At 41.0% G+C, this 23993-nt stretch overlaps 1 protein-coding gene across 1 annotated transcript in view; it reads right to left on the reverse strand.

Moving 5' to 3' along the window:
• Positions 1–10712: 10712 nt before the first annotated feature.
• The window catches only part of LOC124613393 (atrophin-1-like), a 34295-nt gene continuing 21014 nt past the window's right edge, over positions 10713–23993 (reverse strand). The window contains exon 5 of the mRNA XM_047142095.1: positions 10713–15858. Within this exon, the coding sequence (XP_046998051.1) occupies positions 15158–15858 (701 nt within the window). The 3' untranslated portion in view covers positions 10713–15157. The remainder of the gene's footprint in view (positions 15859–23993) is intronic.

Below are 23993 nucleotides of genomic sequence, written 5' to 3' on the forward strand. Positions count from 1 at the left end.
GAGACGCAATCATAAATGACGGAAACATTGACGACGTTGGAACAAAGGTAGTCTTGCCATCATCATACACAGGAAGTCCGAGGCACATGCACGAACACACTGAAGATGCCAAGACCTACATATGAAAATATGGACGATCCTCTTCATAACATTCACAAGCAATTTTTCATGGCCAGAAATCAAAGAACTTAGATACGGACAAGCCCCCAAGCATCGACACGACATAATAGCCCTACAAAAAGAACCGTTAGATTCTCGATGCATCCAATCGTATGGAAAAAATGAGGACTGCATCACTCAAAGAATCTTATATGGCTTCTCAACAGAATTCGACCCTCAGATATCGACAAAAATCATTCAGCTGAATTTCGCAATCCACAAGAAGATCCGAAACTGTACGACATAGTAGTGAAAAATATGATTCACGCACCATGCGGAACATTAAACGCAAATTCGCCATGTATGAGTGATGGAAAATGTACAAAAGAATACCCAAACCCATACTTGGATGACAGACAGACAGGAGTTGATGGCTACCCCGAAAACTGAAACTTCACAGCAAGATTACTAATGAGCAGAAGTGACGAACTGGAAACAGATAATCAATGGGTAGTACCATATGACACATTACTTCCAAAAAATATTCCAAGTACACATAAACGGAGAGTACTGAAATTCAGTGGAATCCATCAAATGTGTCAAATATGTATGTAAGTTGTGAACAAAGACAGTGACATGGCAGTATTTTAAACAGCAAAGACAGCGAACAACAGAACAGAAACAACGAGATCCTCATGTCCCAGATGGGAACGTGCATCAACAGTATTGAGGCAGCGTGGCGGATTATCGGTTTTCCCATGCACGAACACAAATCATGTGTGGAACATCTGGCAGTACATTTGGAGAATGGACAGAGGGTTTTCGTCACAAAAGACGCCACCAGAAAAATTACAAGCGAACCACCACAGAACACAACATTAACAGCTTTTTACCGACTGTGCCAAATGGATCCATTCGCGAAAACATTAGTATATTTCGACGTCCCTACGTATTACACGAGGAACACACCAAGAAAAATCTTCACGGACTAAAAAAAGGAATTCCAGTAGAAGATCATCCAGGAATAATGAAACCTGATACACTAGCCCGAGTATACACATTACATCTGAACAACACTGAATGTTTCTATCTCCGGATGTTGCTACTCGGAATACGGGGACCAAAAAGTTTCACAGATTTCAAGACTGTTGACACGTACAGAGAAGCATGCCACCGCTTAAGACTACTGGAAGACGACAACCACTGGGAGATAACACTACAAGAAGACTCACTGACAGCCTCAGCTGAACAAATCAGAGACTTATTCGCCATAATTCTAACAACATATAACCCATCGAACTCAAAACAGCTACGAGACTCTTCAAAAAGAGTATGAGTGATGGCATATTGTACCAGATCCGACAAGCTCATCTTCAACTGATCACTGAATTTAACGACGACATCTTCAATGAAAATTTCACTCGCCTAGATGATAAACGTTGAGAAATAAACAACCAGACGTTAGTACAACTTAGGATGCAAGCACCACGAAAAGGTGCTATCAGTGTGCTAAACTTCGAAATTACAAAGGAAAAAAGCTACAGCATCAACGAACTACATCAAGACATTGAGCACAATAAACCACTTCTCAATGAAAACCAAAAGGAAATTTACAACGGTATCATGGACCAGATCGACAACGACACTGGTGAAATTATTTACTTGGAAACACCAGGCGGCACCGAGAAAATGTTTCTAATAAATATATTGCTGGCGGAAATACGTGCTAAGCAACACATCGCACTTGTGCTGACGTTATCCGGCATTACAGACACACTTATGGAAGAAGGACAAACTGCCCATTCCGTCCTAAAACTACCGTTGAATGCAGCCCAAGAACAATTCCCGGTATGTAAAATCTCAAGCGCATCTGGACGGGGTGAACTTCCAAAGCAAGCTAAAATTATCTTCTGGGAGGAATGCACAATGGCACATAAAAAATCTCTCGAAGTCATGGACAGAACATTACAAGACTTGCGTGGAAACTCTGAAGTTGCCGGAGGATCTCAACTGATATTTTCCACAAACACTTCCACTTATCCCCAAGTCAACATTAGCAGTGGAAATCAATGCCTGCTTTTTAAATATCATATCTCTGTCCACACATACAAATACTGCGACTAACAAAAAATATGAGAGTTGAACCATCGCAAGGCGAAACAACAGCTCATTTTGCTCAACAATTTTTATAACGGGCAGTCCAGACGACTGGCCTCATTAAACTCAACAGTGGTTTTTGCAACATAGTCACTGATGAAAACGAACTCAACGACCAAATTTATCTACACATTGTTCACAACCACACCAATCCGGAGTGTCTATTTGAAAGAGCAATTATGACAATTAAAAATAATATTGTCGGCGATATCAACTTTAGTATTCAAACGAAAATTCCAGATGAAGAGAGAATATTCAGATCGATCGACAGGATGACAAATGTTGAAGAAACTGTGAACTTCCCCACAGAATTTCTAAACTCTTAGTAGGTACCAGGAATGCCGTTACAATGCCTTCAACTTAAAATTGGATCTCCGATCATACTACTCAGAAATCTCAACTCACCAAAACTATGTAATGGAACGAGGATGATCATCAAACAGCTGTCGAATAACATCATCGAAGCAGAACTTATGGCTGGAAAGTTCAACGGACACACACTGCTTATCTCCAGAATACCACTGATCGCTACTGAACTGCAATTCCAATTTAAAAGACTGCAACTCCCAATCAAATTAGCCTACTTTACAATTAACAAAGTGCAACGACAAACTTTTATAATATCGTGGCATCAACCTCAAAGACTGCTGCTTCTCTCCCGGTTAACTATAAGTAGTATGCTCTCAAGTAGCAAATTGAGAAAATTTGCACATACATACCCCGGATAATTAAATGAAAAATTTTGTTTATTATTGTAAGTAGTTAGAATATGTTTCCAATAATTTTTTTTTACTTCTTATATTTTAAGACGTATTGTAAACAATTAGAATGTGTCTTCAATACAGTTTTTTTTACCTCTTATATTTTAAAGTTTATCCTTTAATGCCAACTACTACACAATCTCTTATCAATCCCCTGGACCAGTATATAAAACGTACAAGAATTAGAAGCTGATAATCAGAATGCGAGATCATGAATGGTGTAAGACGGGAATGTAGTCTTTCAAATGGTTCAAATAGCTCTGAGTACTATGGGACTTAACATCTGAGGTCATCATACTTAAACCTGACTAACCTAAGGGCATTACACAAGTCCATGCCTGAGGCAGGATTCGAACCTGCGACCGTAGCGGTCGCGCGGTTCCAGACTGAAGCGCCTAGAACCGCTCTGTCACAACGGCCGGCTGTAGACTTTGGCCCCTTCTGTTAAATTTACAGGGTTTCCCAGGAGGAATGACCAGTATTCAGGGCTATGGCACAAACAAATTTTTGAATCAAAAATGTCTAGCACACATGGCTTCTAAAATGCATAGCTTAAGAGCTGTCAGCACTTTTTCATCTTCGATACTGAGAAAAAAATCTACTGCAAACTCTTTTCTTGCAATATTTTGGGAGTTGGTACTATGGAACAAAACAAGAAAAAATGTCGGATAAACATGGGCTACAAAGAGATTACCCTAAGAGCTATGACCACTTGTTCACCTTAGTTACTGTGCAATTCATCTCTTCTAGTGAATGAGAGCGTGTATGTCCTAAGGTATGCAATTCAGAGTTCACGTTTATTAGACTTTTCTGCTTTGAATGATCGTTCCTATCATTACCCTGAATACCGACCAGTGATCCGGGGATGTTTTGTGTATATTGAACAAGTAATGACGGAGATAGAAGAAAGATTCAAGAGTGGGGTTAAAATTCAGTGCGCAAGTATATTAGTATAGCATTCCTTGGTGACATTAATATCCTTAATGAAAGTGAAAAAGAAGTATTTGATCTGCTGCAATGAATGAACAGTCTAGTAAGTGCAGACTATGGACTGAGAATACATCAAGGAAAGGCGGAAGTTATGAGAACTAATAGAAGTTAGTTTAACATCAAACTTGGTATTTACCAATTCCCAGAATTCTGGAAGGCTTGGCTACAGCAACTATTCTGGTTAACCGAATTATGCAGGAAATTGCAGAGTACCATCAACGTGGCAATATTACTTTCTTTCAACTGCAGAGTCCAATAAACGTTGCAATTTTACTTTCCTTTGTGACTAGTTTCCAGTCTAAGTTAATTAAAAATCATCGAATTAGTTATGCAGTACCGTACATTAAGACAGACACATGAATATTCATTGAAGTTAAAATCTTCTGCGTTATTAGGCCCCGTCATGTTTCTTCTAAAATGTTCGACATTTCGACCCCTCTGCTGGGATCTTCGTCAGGATCTTTTGGTGTCCACTACTGCTAGAACAGAACCCAGACGATTTTAACTTCAGTGAGACCGGCCACGAAAGCCTTCATTGTTGTGATACACATCACTTCATGCTGCACATTAAGTTCAGCCTTCTACTGCTTTATACTAATGATGCGTTTAACTATATTGAAAACTCATGGGGCTGCCGTAATGTACGCTATCACAGAGCTTACTGGATGATTTGGCAATCAGCTTAGGCTAGAAATTAGTCATCAAGTAATTAAGGATATTATATTTCAACGTTGACGGTTCTCTGCAATTTATTGCTTAGTTTGGTTAAGTAAAGTTAGTGATCACGAAGCAGACGAAGTTAAGGAATTCTGTTACCTTGGAAGGAAAATAATCCATGACGAACGAAGCAAGGAACACATAAAAAGCAGACTAGCATAGGCAAAGAGGGCATTCCTAGACAAGAAAAGCCTGTTGGTATCAAACATTGTCTTCAATACGAGAAAGAAATTTCTGAGAATGTACTTTTGAAGCACAGCACTAACACAATGCTTTAGTGGATCGTAGGTTATGGGAAAACGGGAAAAGAAGAGAATCTAAGCGTTTCAGACTTGGTACTAAAGAAGATTGTTGAGAATTACAGTGGCAAAAGGATGAGAAGGTTATCCTCCATAGAATAGGCGAAATGACGGGGCGTATGGAAACCAATGACAAGAAGAAGGGACAGGATTATAGCAGAGGTGCTAAGAGACGAGGAAATAACTTCCATGGTGTTCGAGGGAGCTGCAGAGGGTAAAAACTGTAAGGTAAGATAGAGACTGGAACACATTTAAAAATTATTGAAGTTCAAGTGCTACCGTGAGACGAAGAGTTAGTCACATTCGTGTTAGATCGCATCAAACATGTCAGAAGACTGATGAAAAAACAGCAGTGCGAGTTAAAAAATTCAGAATGAACCTATCAATTAAGTCTTCTTCTGTAGTTGGTTTGTGGTTGACAAGATGTTTTAAATGTGACACAATCGCACTGAATGACACAGGTATCCAATGTTTAGTACTGGTTGGCAGTATTTCTTTCTTTTATTTTTTACCAGGTTTAGTTTAAATTGATAATCATCAGATATTTCTAGGAAAAAAGAATGTAAAGAATTAACGATGGCAGTGTTACATTAATATACAACAGTAAAGGAAGCAGCATTTGTTGAGAGGTAAAGGGGGGAATATTCGTCATTTCATTTCAGGCTCGCTGTACTTCTCCATGGTATTTAGAAGTCCTTATACAGGGGTGACCTAGCTAGAGATATAAATTAATAAGTGATGGTACTGATCCCCCATGGTACACAAAACGGGTCAGATCGCTGTTGCAGAAGCACCGAAAAAAACATGCTAAATTTAAAAGAACATAAAATCCCCAACATTGGCAAAGTTTTGAAGAAGATCGAAATTTAGTGCGTACTTCAATGCTAAATGTTTTTAATAAATTCCACAACGAGAGTCTGTCTCGCAATCTGGCAGAAAACTTAGAGAGATTCTGGTCATACATAAACCACACAAGTGGCAAGACGCAGTCAATTCCTTCGCTGCGTAATAAAAACGGCGAAGTTACTGATGACAGTGCCACTAAAGAAGTGTTATTAAACACGGTTTCTCGAAACTCTTTCACCAAAGAAGACGAAGTAAATATTCATGAATTTCAATCAAGAACAACTGCCAGTTGGGAAACATAGAAATAAATATCCTCAATGTAGCAAAGCAGCTTAAATCACTTAAGAAAGGCAAGCCCTCCGGTCCAGATTGTATACCAGTCAGGTTCCATTCAGAGTATGCTGAAACAATACTCCATATCTAGCAATTATATGCAACCTCTCGTTCTTAGAAGATCCGTACCTAAAGACTGGAAAGTAGCTCAAGTCACACCAATACCCAAAAAGGGAAAGAGAAGTAATACGCTGAATTACAGGCCCATATCAGTAACATCGATTTCCAGTAATGTATTGGAACGTATACAGAGTTCGAACATTGTGAATTACCTCGAAGGAAACGATTTATTGACACATAATCAGCACGGATTCAGAAAACATCGTTCTTCTGATACACAACCAGCTCTTTATACTCATGAAGTAAGGAGTGCTATCGACAGGGGATGTCAAATTGATTCCATATTTTTAGATTTCCAGAAGGCCTTCGACACCGTTCCTCACAAGCGTCTTCGACCAAATTGCGTGTCTATGGAATATCGCCTCAGCTGGGCGACTGGATTCGGGATTTTCTGTCAGAAAGGTCACAGTTCGTAATAACAGACGCAAAGTCATCGAATAAAACAGAAGTAGTATCCTGCGTTCCGCAAGGAAGTTTTATAGGCTCTCATTTGTTCCTGATCTATGTTAACGACATAGGAGACAATCTGAGTAGCCCTTTTTGATTGTTTGCAGATGATGCTGTCATTTACCGTCTTGTAAAGTCATCAGATGATCAAAACGAATTGCAAAATGATTTGGATATGATATCCGTATGGTGCGAAAACTGACAATTGATCGTGAGCAAAGAAAAGTGTGAAGTTATTCTCATGACTATTAAAAGATATCCGCTAAATTTCAATTACGCGATAGGTCACACAAGTTTGAAGGTTGTATATTCAACAAAATACTTATGGATAACGGTAAGAACGATCACATCGATAATGTTGTGTGCAGAGCAAACCAAAGACTGCTATTCATTGACTTAATACTTAGAAAGTGCACCAGGTCTACTGCTTCCACCACGCTGGAGTATTTCTGTGCTGTGTGGGATTCGCTTCCGATGGGACTGACTGATTACATCGAAAAAGTTCAAAGAAGCGCAGCTCGTTTTCTATTATCGCGAAATAGGGGAGATAGTGCCACAGATGTGATATGTGAGTGGGAGTGGCAATCATTAAAACAAAGGCGCTTCTCGTTGCGACGGGACTTCTTATGAAATTTCAATCACTAATTTTCTCCTCCGATTGAGAAAACATTCTGTTGGCACCCGCCTACGTAGGGAGAAAGGATCATCATGATAAAATAAGAGAAACCAGGGCTCGCACAGAAAAAATTTCAGTGCTCGTTTCTCCCGCGCGGCATTCGAGAATGGATAGGCAGAGAGACAGCTTGAAGGTGGTTCACTGGACCCTATACCAAGCACTTTATTTTGAATGGTAGAGTGGTCACGTAGATGTAGATGTAGCTGTAGTTGAAGCCTGTTAGTTGTATTATAGTCGCTATTTTACATTTTTTTCATCTTTCTTCTTGAATGGAAATGAAATTTCACCTTCTGTTGTTTTGCGTCAACATAATATCCAGTTCTCCTTCAGAGTGTCACTAGTAGCGAAGATATTACTTCTTACTAACTGGTTTACTTTTGCCCTTGTTTGTACCTTCTGTTCTACGTTGTTACCGACTGCTCTAGAAACTTTCTAAATAATTTTTATCTTCAGGTTTGTTTCTACCCTCAAATTATTGCCTAATGATATTTGGTGGATTCTTCCGATGTTAGCCATTTACTGACTACAGACGAGCTCTCATGTTGTTTTTGCCATACCATTTAAAACACTGTGACCTGTGGAATTTCTTGCTGTTGTATGTCTAAGAACTTCTTCAGACACACGACGTGACGTCCAGTATCTTTACATTTAGCAATAGGCCGTTTATTTGATACCTTCTGTTGCTTTGGCAAATGAACTTGTTCGTACAAATGGTAGGAATAATGTTGTTTCCGCCGTTGATGACAGTTTATTATGCCTTGATTGTACCTGCTGTTGAATGTTCGATGCTCTCTAATTTGCCAACACAGTCGCCATAAACAGTTGCAATTCTGCTGTGATCTTAATTCGCTGCAACCAACCTGATGACTTTGTGTGTAGAGGTCGTAGACACTACCTCCGTAAGAGGAAATTATTAATTGCTACAATCACAGTCTTACTCGATGCTCACTTTTCCAAGTTTGAGTGAGACTGCTGTCCGCTCTTGCTGTAGTCACTGAATGACTAAACGGACAGTTGGAAAGGGAGCAACCCTCACCAACCGTGCAAAACAAAGACAAAAAAAAACAAAAAAAATATCCGCTAGGGATTGTAACAGTTGTGTCCGGTTGTGAATCAGAGGCGTGCAATTCCCTTTGGGCATCAGTTTTATATCGTGCATCATAGCTCAGCTGCGTTGACAGACCTATTTATTTATTTTGTCATCGGTCTTCTGAATGGTTGAATGTGACCGGCTACAATTTTCAGTCCTCTGTAAATCTCTTTATCTCAAGGTAGTACTTAGGCTCAAGTCCTCAGTGCTCTGGTGGATACGTTTCAGTCTTTCTCTGCTAATGCATTTTTTATCCTCTACAACTCCCTTTAGTACCATGAGGGTTATTCCCTGATGTGTTAACACATTTCCTCTCCTCTGGGCCCTTATTTGATGTCAGTGTTTTTCACATATTTCTTTCATCTCCGATTCTCTGGAGAAGCATCCTTTCTTACCTTAGTCTCGAAGATGTATTAGATAATGCTCTATGCATAATGGACCTTGGATCCAAAATCAGCATTGCCGAACGAGTAAATCTGCACATCTTAAAGCGTTACTACAGCCACAGTACACAGGACGGAAGACAACAGAGGCCCATCAATGTCCAGTGGTAGGAAATGTCTTCAAGACTTTGCATTGCGTCGGTGTTAGTGATTAAAAGGTTGTGGATTCTAAAAATTACAGTCAGTTGATTGTGACAATGGAAACGCTGCTGGCGTGCTGCACAAGAGCAAAGAAATCCAGCAGATAATAGCTGTTCATGGGGAATATTTAAAGTGGTTCCAGTATAAGAAGAATTTAATTTTTCAAGGAAAGGATGACCCCAATGAATGAACCGACGGAGACGTGTAGCAGATCTGGTCACAAAAGCAGTATAGCTACACTAGTTCTCGTACAAAAAGTCTAGCTTTACTTGTCTTATCAAATCTGCTTCCCAGAAAATCCTGCGTTGTCAGCAACCGCTTATTTGTCTTAATCGTCTAGTGGGTTTTGACGGTTGCGATTGTTCGGCGTACTTGATCATTACCTTTTGCTGCCAGAGACTGTGTACATGTCTTATAGTGATGACATCTCTCTAGGACTGTTAGATTTTTTTTTGTAGTGACTGCAACTAGTTAAATAGCAAGAATTATAATACACACTTCTCGTTACGCATGTAAGTGTGAACTGCGTGGTCTTTTTAATTTCCCCGACAACAGACTTTAATTGTAATACGTATGTGCCCAACGTAAATAACATATATGAAATGAAAATAAAGAATGGAATACTCAAAAGACGGTTGAAAACGTGTGTTACGACTGTACTGAAAAACGACTCGACAGCATCATTGTTGTGGGTAAGGGAGTAAAAAACTTAATTTTTTGATGATTGGAAAAGATATTGATTCATATATCAGAAACATTTAGTTTGTACCTTTCAGACATGTTTTAATCCTAACATAACCTCCATGCCTGCAATAGTGTTTCCTGTCGAGCGATGGTGCGATGTAGGCAAGATACTGATCTCGCATTCAGGAGAACAAAAGATCAATTGCGTTTCCGGTTTCTGATCGTAGGTTTCTCCTTTTGAAACAGAAAGATAAATGTATTCTTTCCTTTGAAAAGGACGTGACTGAGCTCATTCACCATTATGAGTCTCTATTCCAATGGCGGCGAAGCCGAGCACGAGAGCCATTTTGTACAGGACAGTTAAGGATTCCAAAAGTGTATTCTCTTAGCTGATTTCTACTAGCCTCATTGCTACAACTGTTATAAACTGTTATGTCGTACTGCATGTTTGAATGTAGGTCACTGCGTAAATTTTACCGCTTCACATACTTAGATGTACATAATTCTCTTCTTATCTATAAAGATACACATATAAAGTTAGAAACATAATGACGTGGACATTGGAGCATTATGTGTACACTGTAAGCACCTTGCAGTAAATTTTATGTTAGCTTTTACACTTCTACCTTAGCATAGTGTGACGGACTTAATATTTTGGATGACGGATGTATCTTTGCTACGAAACACATGGGACAAGAAATAATTTTAGTAAGAAACTTGTTCTCTCTTACTGCTGATCAGTTGCTATGCATATCCTAAAACTTATAACGTAACACTAGTATTTATGGAAGTAGACAGTATGCAGTAGTCTGTGGATTCGTTTCGATGAAAAAATGCGAGGAAGTAAGTCTACCACTTAAATGAGATTAAAAAAAGTGCAAGATATTAAAGAGAGAAAACTGCATCTTCTTGTTTCTGTACATAGTGTATTTCAAGTTTTATTGAATATACAAAATCAGTCAGACAAAATATTGTAATATATTACAACACGCAATTCAGTCCAGTAAAACAAAAATAAGTCACTCTGCACTGTATCAGATGCATGTATTTACACATCTGTCTACCACTGTTAAATGTTGACAGTTCTAAGCTTTTCTCGGTGCTGCTTGTGGTTATGAAGTCTTTCGGTAAACCTTTAAGAACTTAGAAAAAGTTTCTTCTTCTAATGTCCAAGCAAATAACTTTTTATTTTTTCTCTTAAAAATTTGTTGAGGGTTAACATTTGGAATACTTAGAAAACAACATTGTGTTACCACAATCATCTTCCCTAATACTATAATTACAATTAGATGTAGGTTCGTTTTACAAATGTACAACTTAGGTCTCCCTCTTCGTCCCTCTAACAGTAGAAAGAAATATTTAGTGACTAGATTCAACACTATACACTCTCAAAGTTGCAACTGTATTGCGAGGATTTTGTAAAATTCGAGAACAATAGTTCTTTATGTGAAATACTCTTCACTCATTTCATAGATATAAACATATAATAAAAATCAGTGCATCATAATTACATTTTTACAACTCAGGCATAAAATTCATTATCAAAGTGTCCTGTTTTATGTCTCTAAGCGTATTACATCATATGCAGCTATATATTCAAATGACTTAATGAGAAACAAAATTGTTACTTCATAAACAATAATTTTATAAGGCTATGAAAACAATGGTTAAAGACTCGGTTTGGAAATATTACATTTTCCCTGTGAGAATATGTGGCTCTAAGAATGTGCCATTTATTTCGTAATTTTGTAATTCAAGGAGTCTACATTGTAAACTTTTTCCATAGGCTGGACTACATAGTTATTAACTGACTACAATCTCTTAATGTATATTTTACTGTGCGACTATAACAAGTAAAAAATCTAGTCTTACAAAGATGGACAATTTTTCAGTTATCTTTAATAATTCATGTACTTCCAAAATTCACTAACCTTCAAAATCTCATGCTTATTACTCATTTCACCTAATGATGAAACAGGACGAGCCACTGCAGTGTTACAAGAATTCAGTATTCTGGAAAATCGCAAGTAGATATTTTTCTTAAAGGTTATGACTTTAAGGTACACTGATTTTTCCTCCAAATATCATGGATATGAAAGCAGAGATACCTCGTTTATGCTCCTTGCACTAAATACTTCTGAATTCTACCAACAATTTGTTTAAAAAAGAAAAATAAACTCTTGCATCATTGCTTGAATTTTTTCACCCTTACTTATGTTTAAAAAAGTCCGTCATACCCAAACCAACAAATTTGTATCAGCGATTAGGAACTTAAACAGTGAATCAGAAAGGTGACATGTATAGCATCTCAGAGTAGTAATAGATATGAATGTGTGTGCAAGATATCACTGGTTCATCATAACTTGAAAACAATCCATAATTGCCAGCTGATCTTATTAATATTGAATAAGAATTTTTTGAATTTTTTGAAAATATCACCGTTCTTCAATGATTGGTACAGCTGGATACGAAAATTTAATTCAATATGGTAATTACATAATGGAATGGAAAAGGAAAATACCAAGTTGTAAAACGGGAATGCTAATTTAATATGGGAGGTTACTTTAGTTTTCCAATTTCGTTCATTTCTTATGATTCAATCAGTGATAAAAGCTTACGCATTTAAGTTGAACGTAAAAAATTTCATGAGTATGTTCCCAAGTGACATATTAACAACACTTGGTAAAAACCACTTTTAATTTGTTTTAACAGCAAAGTGCAGGTTTGATACTTATGCAAGATACATGACTACTCAAATTCTTATATACCAGATAGTTTTATATGCACAAACGATATCTGTCAACTGTGTGATTCAGAAAATCGTGAACAATACAGGAAATACAACATTTCATGATTACAAAAACTCGTTCTTAAGGCCACAAAGAGGAGTGAAATATTTCAATATCGGTGTCGTCCTGGACGGATCAGAAACACTGTAAATTTGTCCGTAGTGACTCGACTGTTTCTGTGACGCATTCTGGTGTATTACAGGGTATGTATAGTTAATCTTTACACCAAAACTATGCCAGGTAATAACAACTGGTTTTCTACATGTAACAAAGAAAACAAAAGTTTTTCATTTTCCAGGTTCTGCCTCTGCCAATTTGACGAAAAATGGTTCATAGAGACGAAGATCGTCAGCCAATTGCAGCGAAGTATTCGGACATACTGTGGTAGAGAACCACCGTTCGTACCAACTATTTGGACTTGACATACGTCATTTAGGAAAACAGGTAGTGTTCCTCACAGACAGTGGGTCGGCCATCTAAGTCGTCTACATGGACGAGGGTTGACAGGAGTTTGCAGGGACTCTGACAAATCAGTGTGTACAGTGACCAGATAGTTGCAGGTGTCCAGATCAACAGTGGATAAAGTCTTGCATGAGAGTTTATGTCTTTTTACCTTTAAGGTGCAGCTGTTTCAGACATCGAAGCCCACAGAGAAACCTCAGCGCTAAGATTTTACAACTTCCACATCCCCCTCTCTGTGTCCCACTCTTCCTCTTTATCCTCTCGCATCCCACATCTACCTGTCTGTCTCCTCCTTTCCAACCTCTCTCTCTCTCTCTTCATCTCCTACTCTTCTTGTTTTTGCCCATTCTCTCCACCTGTCTCTTTGAGCTTATCCTCCTCCCACTCCCTCTGATATATTCTCTTCCCCTTTCTCTGTCGATCTCTGTCTCCTCTGTTCCTTCTCCACCTGCCCACTACCTCTCTATGCTCTCCACCCTATACAGTTGAATAAAGGAGGCCAATACTACTCCCACGTGTCTACCATGCAGATAGGCCACACATTAGGGGCTTCATAATCATTTATTTGCCCCTGACTTACAAACCTCCATGCAAAGGCAGTTCGATAAAGCAGGAAACTACTACTCCAACACAACATATCTGTCATTCAGGGCAGCATACAAGTTGGAGCTAAGAAAATTGTTTCTTACTGCTGACATATAGGCTGCCTTGCGAAGCAGTTTGGTTTGGCAGATTGATATTGTTAACCTATAATGTCTGTCAACAGGGTAACCTACATACCAGAGACTGGAAAAAAGGGTTATTGCCTCTATCCCCTCTCCTTCTGAGCTAGGGCATTAAAGATCCCACAGTACTAATGCTCAAGTGTCCTGCTTCTTCTGTGCGAAATTTGGTTGAAATCAATATAGGAATTTGTGAAGAGACCCTGGACACACACACATACAGATGCACATTCCACTTCGTGTATGTAACAGGTAAGTAGAATTTCCTTACATACTAATGGTGTCTTAGGTGCTGGCAGTAGGCAGGTCATAGGGTGCTCGGCTACTGGCTGCTGCTATAAGACATCTTGTTACCTGCTAACATGATGTTATGTATGAAGTGAATTAACTTAGCCGTTAATAACTCTGACAACCAAACTTGTTGTGCTTTCGTAACTTATATACACAAAGGAAATTATTAGTAGTGGTACAGGATACCCTCTGCCGCGCATCATATGGTGGCTTGCGGAGTATCTATGTAAATATAGATGTAAAGGAAAAGGGAAGATAGCCTTGTTGCACAGCTGACGCTGCAATCAGGTAGCTAACACACGTTCAAAGGAAATTACTGTATTTCCAAACCTATTCATCTATGTGTCCTCACACATATTACATATGCAGGCCCTTACATCTTTTTGTTACTGAATTTATGAAAGTGTGTGCTGGATGACTATTCCCTATTTATTTCTCGGTCAGATCTATTAGAAAGTATTTACATAGTGCATATCTTCAAAGTCTCGCAGCTTATTCGCCAATACCCAAGAGGGCAGTCTACGTTTCTTTACACACAGACACGACTTTCGGCCACTAGTCTTCCTATGAAGTTTTGTAAAGAATCAGGTTTACTGAACTACGAATACATACCTACAGCACATGCATTTGCAATGTATCTGGACCTGTCACCATAAATTTACTGGAGTGTACATGGATGGAAGCAGAATATATAGTTGAGGTGGACAACACATTGACGTTTATGAGTAAGGAAAGAAAACTTGTAACATGCTGAAAAGTAGTCGTTATTATCAAGTAAAGTGGTAAAGATAATTTTGGGACACCCTGTACAACAGCAATGACCAGCATCTGTTACTGAACGTACACACAGCATACTGTTAGCTCATGTGCTTCTCTTTGCAGGTTTCTGGTGAGGGTGAAAGTCTGGAAAGCGCTTTGCTGTCAAAATACTGGAATGCCTATTGTTTTTTTTTTCTTTTTCATCCACGTGCAGACAACTAGACGGTTGTGTACAGTAACAACTCACTGGGCAGTATCAAAATGAGCGGATCCTTGCCGCGCACACTCCTCGGCTGCCGCCACTGCGCTAGGGCAGCAGCAGCAGGCGGTACTACGACAGGCCGAGCGCCGATCCGGAGTGGGCGACAGGCGGCCTTCGCCTCTGCGCCTGTTGTTGGTGGTGGTGTCGGTGCTGCACCGGCGAAGCGGCGGGACCGGCGTGGTGGTGCCGCAGGGTGGTGAACACCTCGGCGCCGGGGTGGTGGTAGAAGTGCGGAAGAGTCCTGTGGGGCAGCTGCGGCGACGCCCGGTGCGGGCCGTACAGCTCGGGGACGTGGGGGCTGGCGAAGGGCAGCGAGTGCTGCTGCTGCTGCTGCTGCTGCTGCTGCTGGTAGTAGAGCTGGTGCAGCAGAGCGTCCAACAGCATCCCCTCGTGGAACTCGCTGTCGTTGCTGCGGTGGCCGCGGGACCGCCTCACGCTGCCGCCGGGGCCTCCGGAGGCGGGTGCCGGGGGCGGCGGGCTGGGCAGGTGCGCCACGGTGCACCTGCTGTACCGCAGGTCCGGCGACGTCGGCTCGTAGAACGGCGACTCGGAGGCGGCGCTGGAGACGGCCGCCCCCAGGCCCGGAGGCGGAGGGCGCGTGCGGCCGCTGCGGCCGTCCAGCGAGCCGGCGGAGGCCGCCAGCGAGTGCAGCAGCGGCGGGGGTGGCGACCGCTGCGGGCGAGGCGCTTCGGCCAGGCTGAGCTCGTCCTCCGCGAACTCATCTTCCGACGCGGGCAGCTCGCTGTCTGTCTCGCCGCGCTCGCCGGACCCTGTAAGCGAACGGGGCCGCATTGAGACACAGGAAATATCGCGTGGTAGGGCTATACACAGACAGGCGTAACTTTTTCATTTTATTCGAAAAAAAATATTTTATTTAAAAAATAAATTAAAGGGCTGTAATCATCGTATCAAGCAACGGCCTTGCCGCAGTGCATTCCCGTGAGTTTACCGAAGTTAAGCACTGTCGGGCGTGGTCGGCACTTGGATGGGTGACCATCCAGGCCGCCATGCACCGTTGCCATTTTTCGGTGTGCACTCAGCCTCGTGATGGCAATTGAAAAGCTACTTGACCGAATAGTAGCGGCTTCACTGAAGGATACCATCATTACGACCGGGAGAGCGGTGTGCTGACCTCACGCCCCTCCTATCCGCATCCTCCCCAGAGGAAGACACGGCGGTCGGATGGTCCCGATGGGCCACTTGTGGCCTGTAGACGGAATGGTAATCATCGTATCGCAAGGGAACTTGGTAGATATGCTAATGAGTTACTGTGGAACCGATTTACCCTGGAAAAAAATTAGATCCAATTTTGGCCACCAGGGGCAAATCTGGTGCTGAACAGCATCTTGTCGACGTCTCCAGTGCTCATACTGAATAAACTGCATAGGTGGCAGTTTATAATAAAAATGAACATTATGCCTTCCTTACTTATTTGATCTTTTCTGTTCAGGTCCTATTCGTAATCCATTACGCACGGAAAAAATTATTTACTTCTTTGTTGCATTGATACCACCAGATTTTCAGCTGGTGGCCGAAGTCGGAACTAATTTTTTCGCGCATAAATCGGTTCCGTATTAACATATTAGAATATCTGCTGCTATACGATAATTACAGCCGCACCTGATCTCTGTCAGTACTTGCATTTTAATTATGGCTACTTGGTATGAATACATCGTGTCTAATAAAAATACGTCCCCAACTGCGACTTAAACAATTGGACTATCTGAGCATGTCTCGGCGCATGACTAAAATTTTAATGTTCTTCTATGATTTCCACACACTACAGCCTGAGGTTCTGCACAAGCACCATGGGAGTACTAGCAATGAAGAAAAATGAATTAATGAAAGTCTGTGGCTTATCCCACCATAAGGATATCCAGTGTGGTTCAAAAGTCGCACGACATAGAACAACTGTGTTATTTGTGCAGAAACCGAAACACCACCAGAGTGCAAAACTGTTGGACATAGTTTTGAAATGAGGACCTTCATGTTGAATTTTTTCAGTAATCAACTACAAAACTGTTGAAAATTACATTTTAAATCATGATCTTAATGTAGAATTTTTCTAGTAGTCAACAATTATGTCCCAGTACACGATGCAGGAAACGGTGGAAATGGTTCTCATCAAAGCTGCAGGTAAAAATCTACGGGAAGCGGCGGAGGAGTATCACAGACGGCATCCGGATCAACCACGCCCACTCCTGCTTCCTTCCCCCCCCCCCCCCCCCCCCTCCGATCATGCAACTATTGGTCTTTTACTGGAGCGACTGAAGGCAACAGGCAATATCCATGACAAACGACGGTATGAGCGGACACGTACTGCAACAGATCATGCAACGTCCGTCTATTACTTTTTTATTGGCAAAAACGTTTCAGTACATTTGCACTATCATCAGTACGTACTCTTATTCGGTTTCTTTCCCGAGAGCATTATGTCTCACTAGGACCTGAAGTCTTATAATTGCAGTGACTGTTAGCCTATAAGTATATCGAATGTGAGCTATTAAAGATTATTTGCGTGAATTATTTCTGATTCCGAGCGCCTTCTTACAGTGTGCTATGGTCCACACAAACACCATCAAAGCAATATGATAAATGGCGTGCTAATAACGAGCTTTGCGAATAGCAAGAAATTTGCCCCGTGTGCTCATCTAGAATGGCATTCATGGACAAAGCGAATTAGCCATTCTCAGTAAGCCCGACTACGAACATGGACGGCACAGTACGTTGCAGTATTCGGATCAGATATGAAACCGCAATGAGGGAGAATATCATAATAAACGTTTTAAATCTCTTAACAGCTACCAATAACACAAATTGTCTTATGTATTTCATTTAATTAAGATGCGTGTCGGATACCGAAAGCTGAAGAGGTACACCATACAAGCAGAGTTTAAATTTAACTCTTAACCTAAGCAGGTAATTACTATCAGTACCAATAACTGTTAACGACTGCATTTTGTGCTGCCATTACAACTAATATTGCCCATTTGTCCGCTGAAGTAATTGTCACCTACGCGGGGAAAATAATATGAATTTCATATTGTCCACTGTGTGCCTTTTTTTCTGTTATCGGAGTTGCGGTCATCGATGAAAATGTTGCTGTGACTCACTGTTTCAAAAGCGGTGTTTTATCAACTTCGGTTACGTTTTACAAATGTTACTTCAACATTTAACCTCTAAGTTAAAAATGAGACTTTTGACAGAGACTGTTTCGTGCTTTGGTACGTCCATATATGGGTTATTGTTGTCTTTGTTTAGGGGCAACTCCGAAGCATGTCTAAGACGATTAGACAAATGTTAGTACAAAGCACTTGGAGTATGAGGCAATGCAGTTTCCACCGAGTAACGCTCTTTCATCTGAAGCAAATGAGCCTTCCCTACAATTACGTTGCGAATACCTGAGAGCGAATTTTTTACTTGCAGTTCGCAGAACGTCAAATATTACAATAAATCTATACCTTAACGAAGTTGTGCTCTACGTCTATACACTGACTCACTAAAAGTATTACTCGTCTCCTTTATGCATACAAGGGCAATTGTCCATTTCTCAAATAAATCATGTTTGCACAGCGATTACTCTACTTTTAAGCAGACTACCGTGGAAATCTGCTGGAACCACAAGTTGTATTTCATCTGGACTTTCACTGTGGTTATTCAAATAAGTGATTTTGACGCACTACCTCTCCAAACTAACAACTCGAGATTCATCTACATCGAATCTTCGAAGAATGAAGCTTGATGAGGTTTCCTTACTGGGATAGCAGGCGTCATAATAGAGTGAAATTCAAGCACCTTGAGGAACTCACGACTGCGACAGCCGAGCTCTTCGCTATTCTAAAATCCTTCAGTATGACGAGACGCTTTTGGATTCGTTATCCTTACTGATTCCGAATCATCGCTAGAACTATGAAGACATATGCGCAGTGGAAGATCCATACATTCAGCAGCATTTGATGTCATGAAGCTGATATTAGAGATTACATATATTAGGAAGTAACACCGTACTAAGTAAATGCATACTGTGGCATATCTAGCAATGGAACAGCAGACTAGCTAGCCAAAAGCAGTCGTTTATGACGCAACGAGGAACACATGAAATTACCAACTAAGTGTCTCTTAAACGTTATTAAATCACCAACTAAAGAGAAGTGGAACACAGAATAGCAACAGACATCCAGATACAGAGGTAAAGAGCATGCCAAATTGAACCCGGTACTGATTTGTAACTTTTGGCAGGCGAAAAATCAATGCCTCGGACGACTCGCGAAAACTATAAGGCGCCTCATATTCAACCACGGCTGCCACAGGAATCACCTGTATCGTACTGTAATGAGAATTACATATTAATACCTTCAGCTACTGACGGGCGTCGACATATATCAACGGGGACAGGTGAAAATGTGTGCCCCGACCGAGACTCGAACCCGGGATTTCCTGCTTACATGGTAGACGCTCTATCCATCGGAGACATCGAGGGCACAGAGGACAGTGTGACTGCAGGGACTATCTCGCGCACGCCTCCCACCAGACCCACATTCTCACCTTAAATGTCCACACAGTACATTCGTAGTCTCCCTACCCAACACACTCATTACTCGTGGAAGACATTCTTACCAAGTCCCGTAACAGTTCAGGTAATAGTGTGCATCCGCACAGAAGAGGAAGGTCATGGCCGGTATTGCCAGACTATATATTTATATGGATATGGTGTCTATTCTTTTGGACATGTCCGAAAGAACAGACATCATATTCATATAAGTATGCATCGTACTGGTCTAGTCGCACCCTCACAGTGTAATATAGCGAAGGAGGTCAGCTTTTCGGCTGCACGAACAGATACAATGCTAAAAGCCACAATAGTGGACATCTCTCGGGTGGGAATAGACTTTTTGCCAGTGCTAGTCTGCTTTTGATGTCCACCGTGCTCCGTACGTCGTTGGTTATTTTGTTACGTAGGTAGTAGAATTTCTTAACTTCAACTACTTCGTGACCATCAATCCTGATATTAAGTTCCCCGCTGTTCTCATTGCGGCTACTTCTCGTTACTTTAGTCTTTATTCGATTTTCTCCCAATCCATATTCTGTACTCATTGTATTGTTCATTCCCTTCAGCTTATCATGAAATTCTTCTTCACATTCATGCAGGATAGCAGTGTCATCAGCGAATCCTATCATTGATATTTTTTCACCTTCCATTATAATTCCATTCTTGAACGTTTCTTTTATTTCCATCATCGCTTCTTCGATACACAGATTGAAAAGTAGGGCGAAATATTACATCCCTGTCTTACACCCTTTTTAATCCGAGTACTTCGTTCTTGGTTGTCCACATTTGTTACTCCCTCTTGTTTCTTGTACATATTGTATATTACCCGTCTCTCCCTCCAGCTTACCCCTATTTTTCTCGGAATTTCGAACATTTTGCATCATTTTACATTGTCAAACACTTTCTCCAGGTCGACAAATCCTATGAACGTGTCTTGATTTTTCTTTAGTCTTGCTTCCATTATCAACCACAACGTCAGAATTGACTCTCTGGTGTCTTTACCTTTCCTAAAGCCAAACTGATCGTCATCTAACACATCCTCAATTTTTTACCTTCTCCTGTATATTATTCTCGTCAACAACCTGGATGCGTGAGCTGTGAAGCTGATTGTACGATAATTCTGGCACTTTTCAGCTCTTACAGTCTTCGGCACTGTGTGCACGATATTTTTCCGAAAGTCAGATGGTATTCGCCAGACTCTTACTTTCTACACACCAACATGAATAGTCGTTTTATTGCCACTTCCCACAATGATATTAGAAATTATGATGGAATGTTATCTGCCCATTCTGCCTTATTTGATCTTAAGTCTTCCAAAGCTCTCCTACATTCTGATTCTAATACTAGATCATCTACCTTTTCTAAATCGGCTCCTGTTTCTTCTTCTATCAGATCAAACAAATCTTCAACTCCATAGAGGATTTAAATGTATTCTTTCCACCTATCCGCTCTCTCCTCTGCATTTACCTGTAGAAGTTCCGTTACTCTCTTAACGATACCACCCTTGCATTTAATTTCAGTGAACGCTACTTTGTCTTTCCTGTAGGCTGTCAGTTCTTCCGACTACAATTTCAATCGATTTCTTCACATTCTTAATGCAGCCATTTCGTCTTAGCTTCCCTGCACTTCCTATTTATTTCATTCCTCCGCGACTTGTATTTATACCTTCCTAAATGTCCTTGAACATATTTGTACTTCCTTGTTTCATCGAGTAACTGAAGTAATATTCTGTTACCCATGGTACCTTCTTTATACCTATGTTTATCTTCCCACCTTCTGTGATCACCCTTTTTAGGTATGTCCATTCCTCTACAACTGTACTGCCTACTGAGCTAGTCCTTCCTGCTGCATCAGCAGCCTTATAGAACTTCCTCAGCAATTCCGTATGCCACTTCTTTGCTTTTTGATTCTTCCTAACTAATCTCTTAAACTTCAGCCTACTCTTCATCACTACTACATTGCGATCTGTATCTATTTCTGCTCCTGGGTACGTCTTACAACCCAGTATCTGACCTCAGAGTCCCTGTCTGATCATGATGTAATCTAACGGAAATCTTCCCGTATCTCCTCGCATTTTACACGTATACCTCCTCCTTTTGTTATTCGTGAACAGAGTACTTGCTATTACTAGCTGAAATATATTACAGGACTCAATTAGTCTTTCTCCTCTCTCATTCCTGGTTCCAAGCCCATATTCTACTGTACCCTTTTCTTCTACTCATTCCCCTACAACTCCATTCCAGTCTCCCATGACTATTAGATTTTCCTCTCCTTTTACGTACTATATTACCCTTTCAGTATCCTCATGTACTTTCTCTATCTCTTCATCTTCAGCTTGCGACATCGGAATGTGTACCCAAACTATCGTGGTTGGTGTCGGTTTGCTATCGATTCTGATAAGAACATCCCTGTCACTGAATTGTTCACAATAACGCACTGTCTGCCCTACCTTGCTATTCATGACAAATCCTATTCCCGTTATACCATACTCTGCTGCTGCTGATATTAACCTATACTCATCTGACCAGAAATCCTTGTCTTCTTTCCATTTCACTTCATAACCACTACTATATCTTAGACTGAGCCTTTTCATTTCTCTTTTCAGATTTTCTAGCTTCCCTACCACGTTCATGTTTCTGACATTCTACGCCGCGACTCGTAGAACGTTATCCTTTCGCTGGTTATCCAATCTTTTTCTCATGGTCGTCTCCCCTTTGTCCAGTCCCTTACCGGAGGTCCGAGTGGGGAACCATTCCGAAATCTTTTACCAACGGAGAGATCAACATGAAACCTTTTCAATTACAGTCCACATGTCCTGTGTGTGCACGTTATTTGTCTTTAATGCAGTGGTTTCCATTGTCTTCCACTTCCTCATGCTGTGGAACTTTGCTGATTCTTCCACCTGTATGGGCAGTTTCCCACCACGGGACAAGAGAGTCCCCTGATTCTCTGTCTGCGCCTCTGCTCTCTTTGACAAGGCCGTTGGCAGAATGAGGGTGAGTCTATAGCTGTCCATAAATGCGAAGGTTTCGCTGGTGCAAGATTTTGTGCACGGACTGACCTCTCGATCGTATCCCGTCAGTGTTCGAGGGGACACATTTCGGGCTCCCTGGGTGACCAGTTAGTTCCCACGAATTGTCCAGCATGAGCTCCAAACCAGTTGCGAACAGTAGTCGCCCTGTGTCATGGCACCTTCTTATCCATAAAAACTCCATCATTGTTTGGGAACTGAAGTCCATGAATGGCTGCAAACTGTCTCCAAGTACCGCTACATAATCATTTTCGATCAATAATCGGTTCTCTTGGACCAGAAGATGCAGTCCACATTGTTATGGAGCCACCACTAGCTTGTTGAAAACTTTCATCCATGGGTATGGCCATCACGCTGATACCCGAACCCTACCATCAGCTCTTGACAACTGAAATCGGGAATCATCAGACCAGACCACTTTTTTCCAGTCGTCTAGGATCTAGCCGAAATGGTCACGAGCCCAGGAGAGGCGCTGTAGGCGATGTTGTGCTGTTAGCAAAGGCGTCTGCTACCGTAGTCTATTGACGCCAAATTTCGTCGCCTGTCCCAACGGATACGTTAGTCGTACGTCACTCAGTGTTGCTTGTGTGATAGCACTGGCAACTCCACGCAAACGCCGCTGCTCTCAGTCGTTAAATGAAGGCCGTCGGCCTCTGCGTTGTCCGTGGTGAGTGGTAATGCCCAAAATTCGGTATTCTCGGCACACTCTTGACACTGTGCATCTAGTAATATTGAATTTCCTAACGATTTCCGGAATGGTAAGTCCAATGCTTCTAGCTCCAACTATGATTCCGTATTCGATGTCTGTTGATTCCCATCGTACGGCTATAAACACGTCGGAAACCTTTTCACATAAATGACGTGAGTACAAATGAGAGCTATGCCAATGCACTGCCCTTTTATACCTTAGGTACGCGATTCTTCGGTCATCTGTGCGTGTGCATATCGCTATCCCATGACTCCTGTCACCTCAATGTATGTTTATTATGGTATGTAATGCATTCAGTCGGACGAATACATTGCTCATCAGTCAGTTAATGACGACCGTATGAATCCTGCACAGATGCCAAAATATATAACTGTAAAATCTTTGATTGTCGAGAAAAATACGGTGTACTTCAAATAATTACCCTATCTGTATGGTCGAGAATAAAAGAAGTGAATGGGCAAAGTTTTAGGAATTTTAGCCTCTTGAAAAATATTTATTGGTCGGGGGAGAGAGACCTGTAGTATACCCATATGACTACTTTGCTGCTTAAGTGTCTAAAAAATGGAGAGCGCTGTATAAGTGCGAAATGTGGATTTGGCCTCAGAGAAAAGTATAG

Source organism: Schistocerca americana, chromosome 4 (assembly GCF_021461395.2).
Source record: "Schistocerca americana isolate TAMUIC-IGC-003095 chromosome 4, iqSchAmer2.1, whole genome shotgun sequence".
NCBI lineage: Eukaryota > Metazoa > Arthropoda > Insecta > Orthoptera > Acrididae > Schistocerca > Schistocerca americana.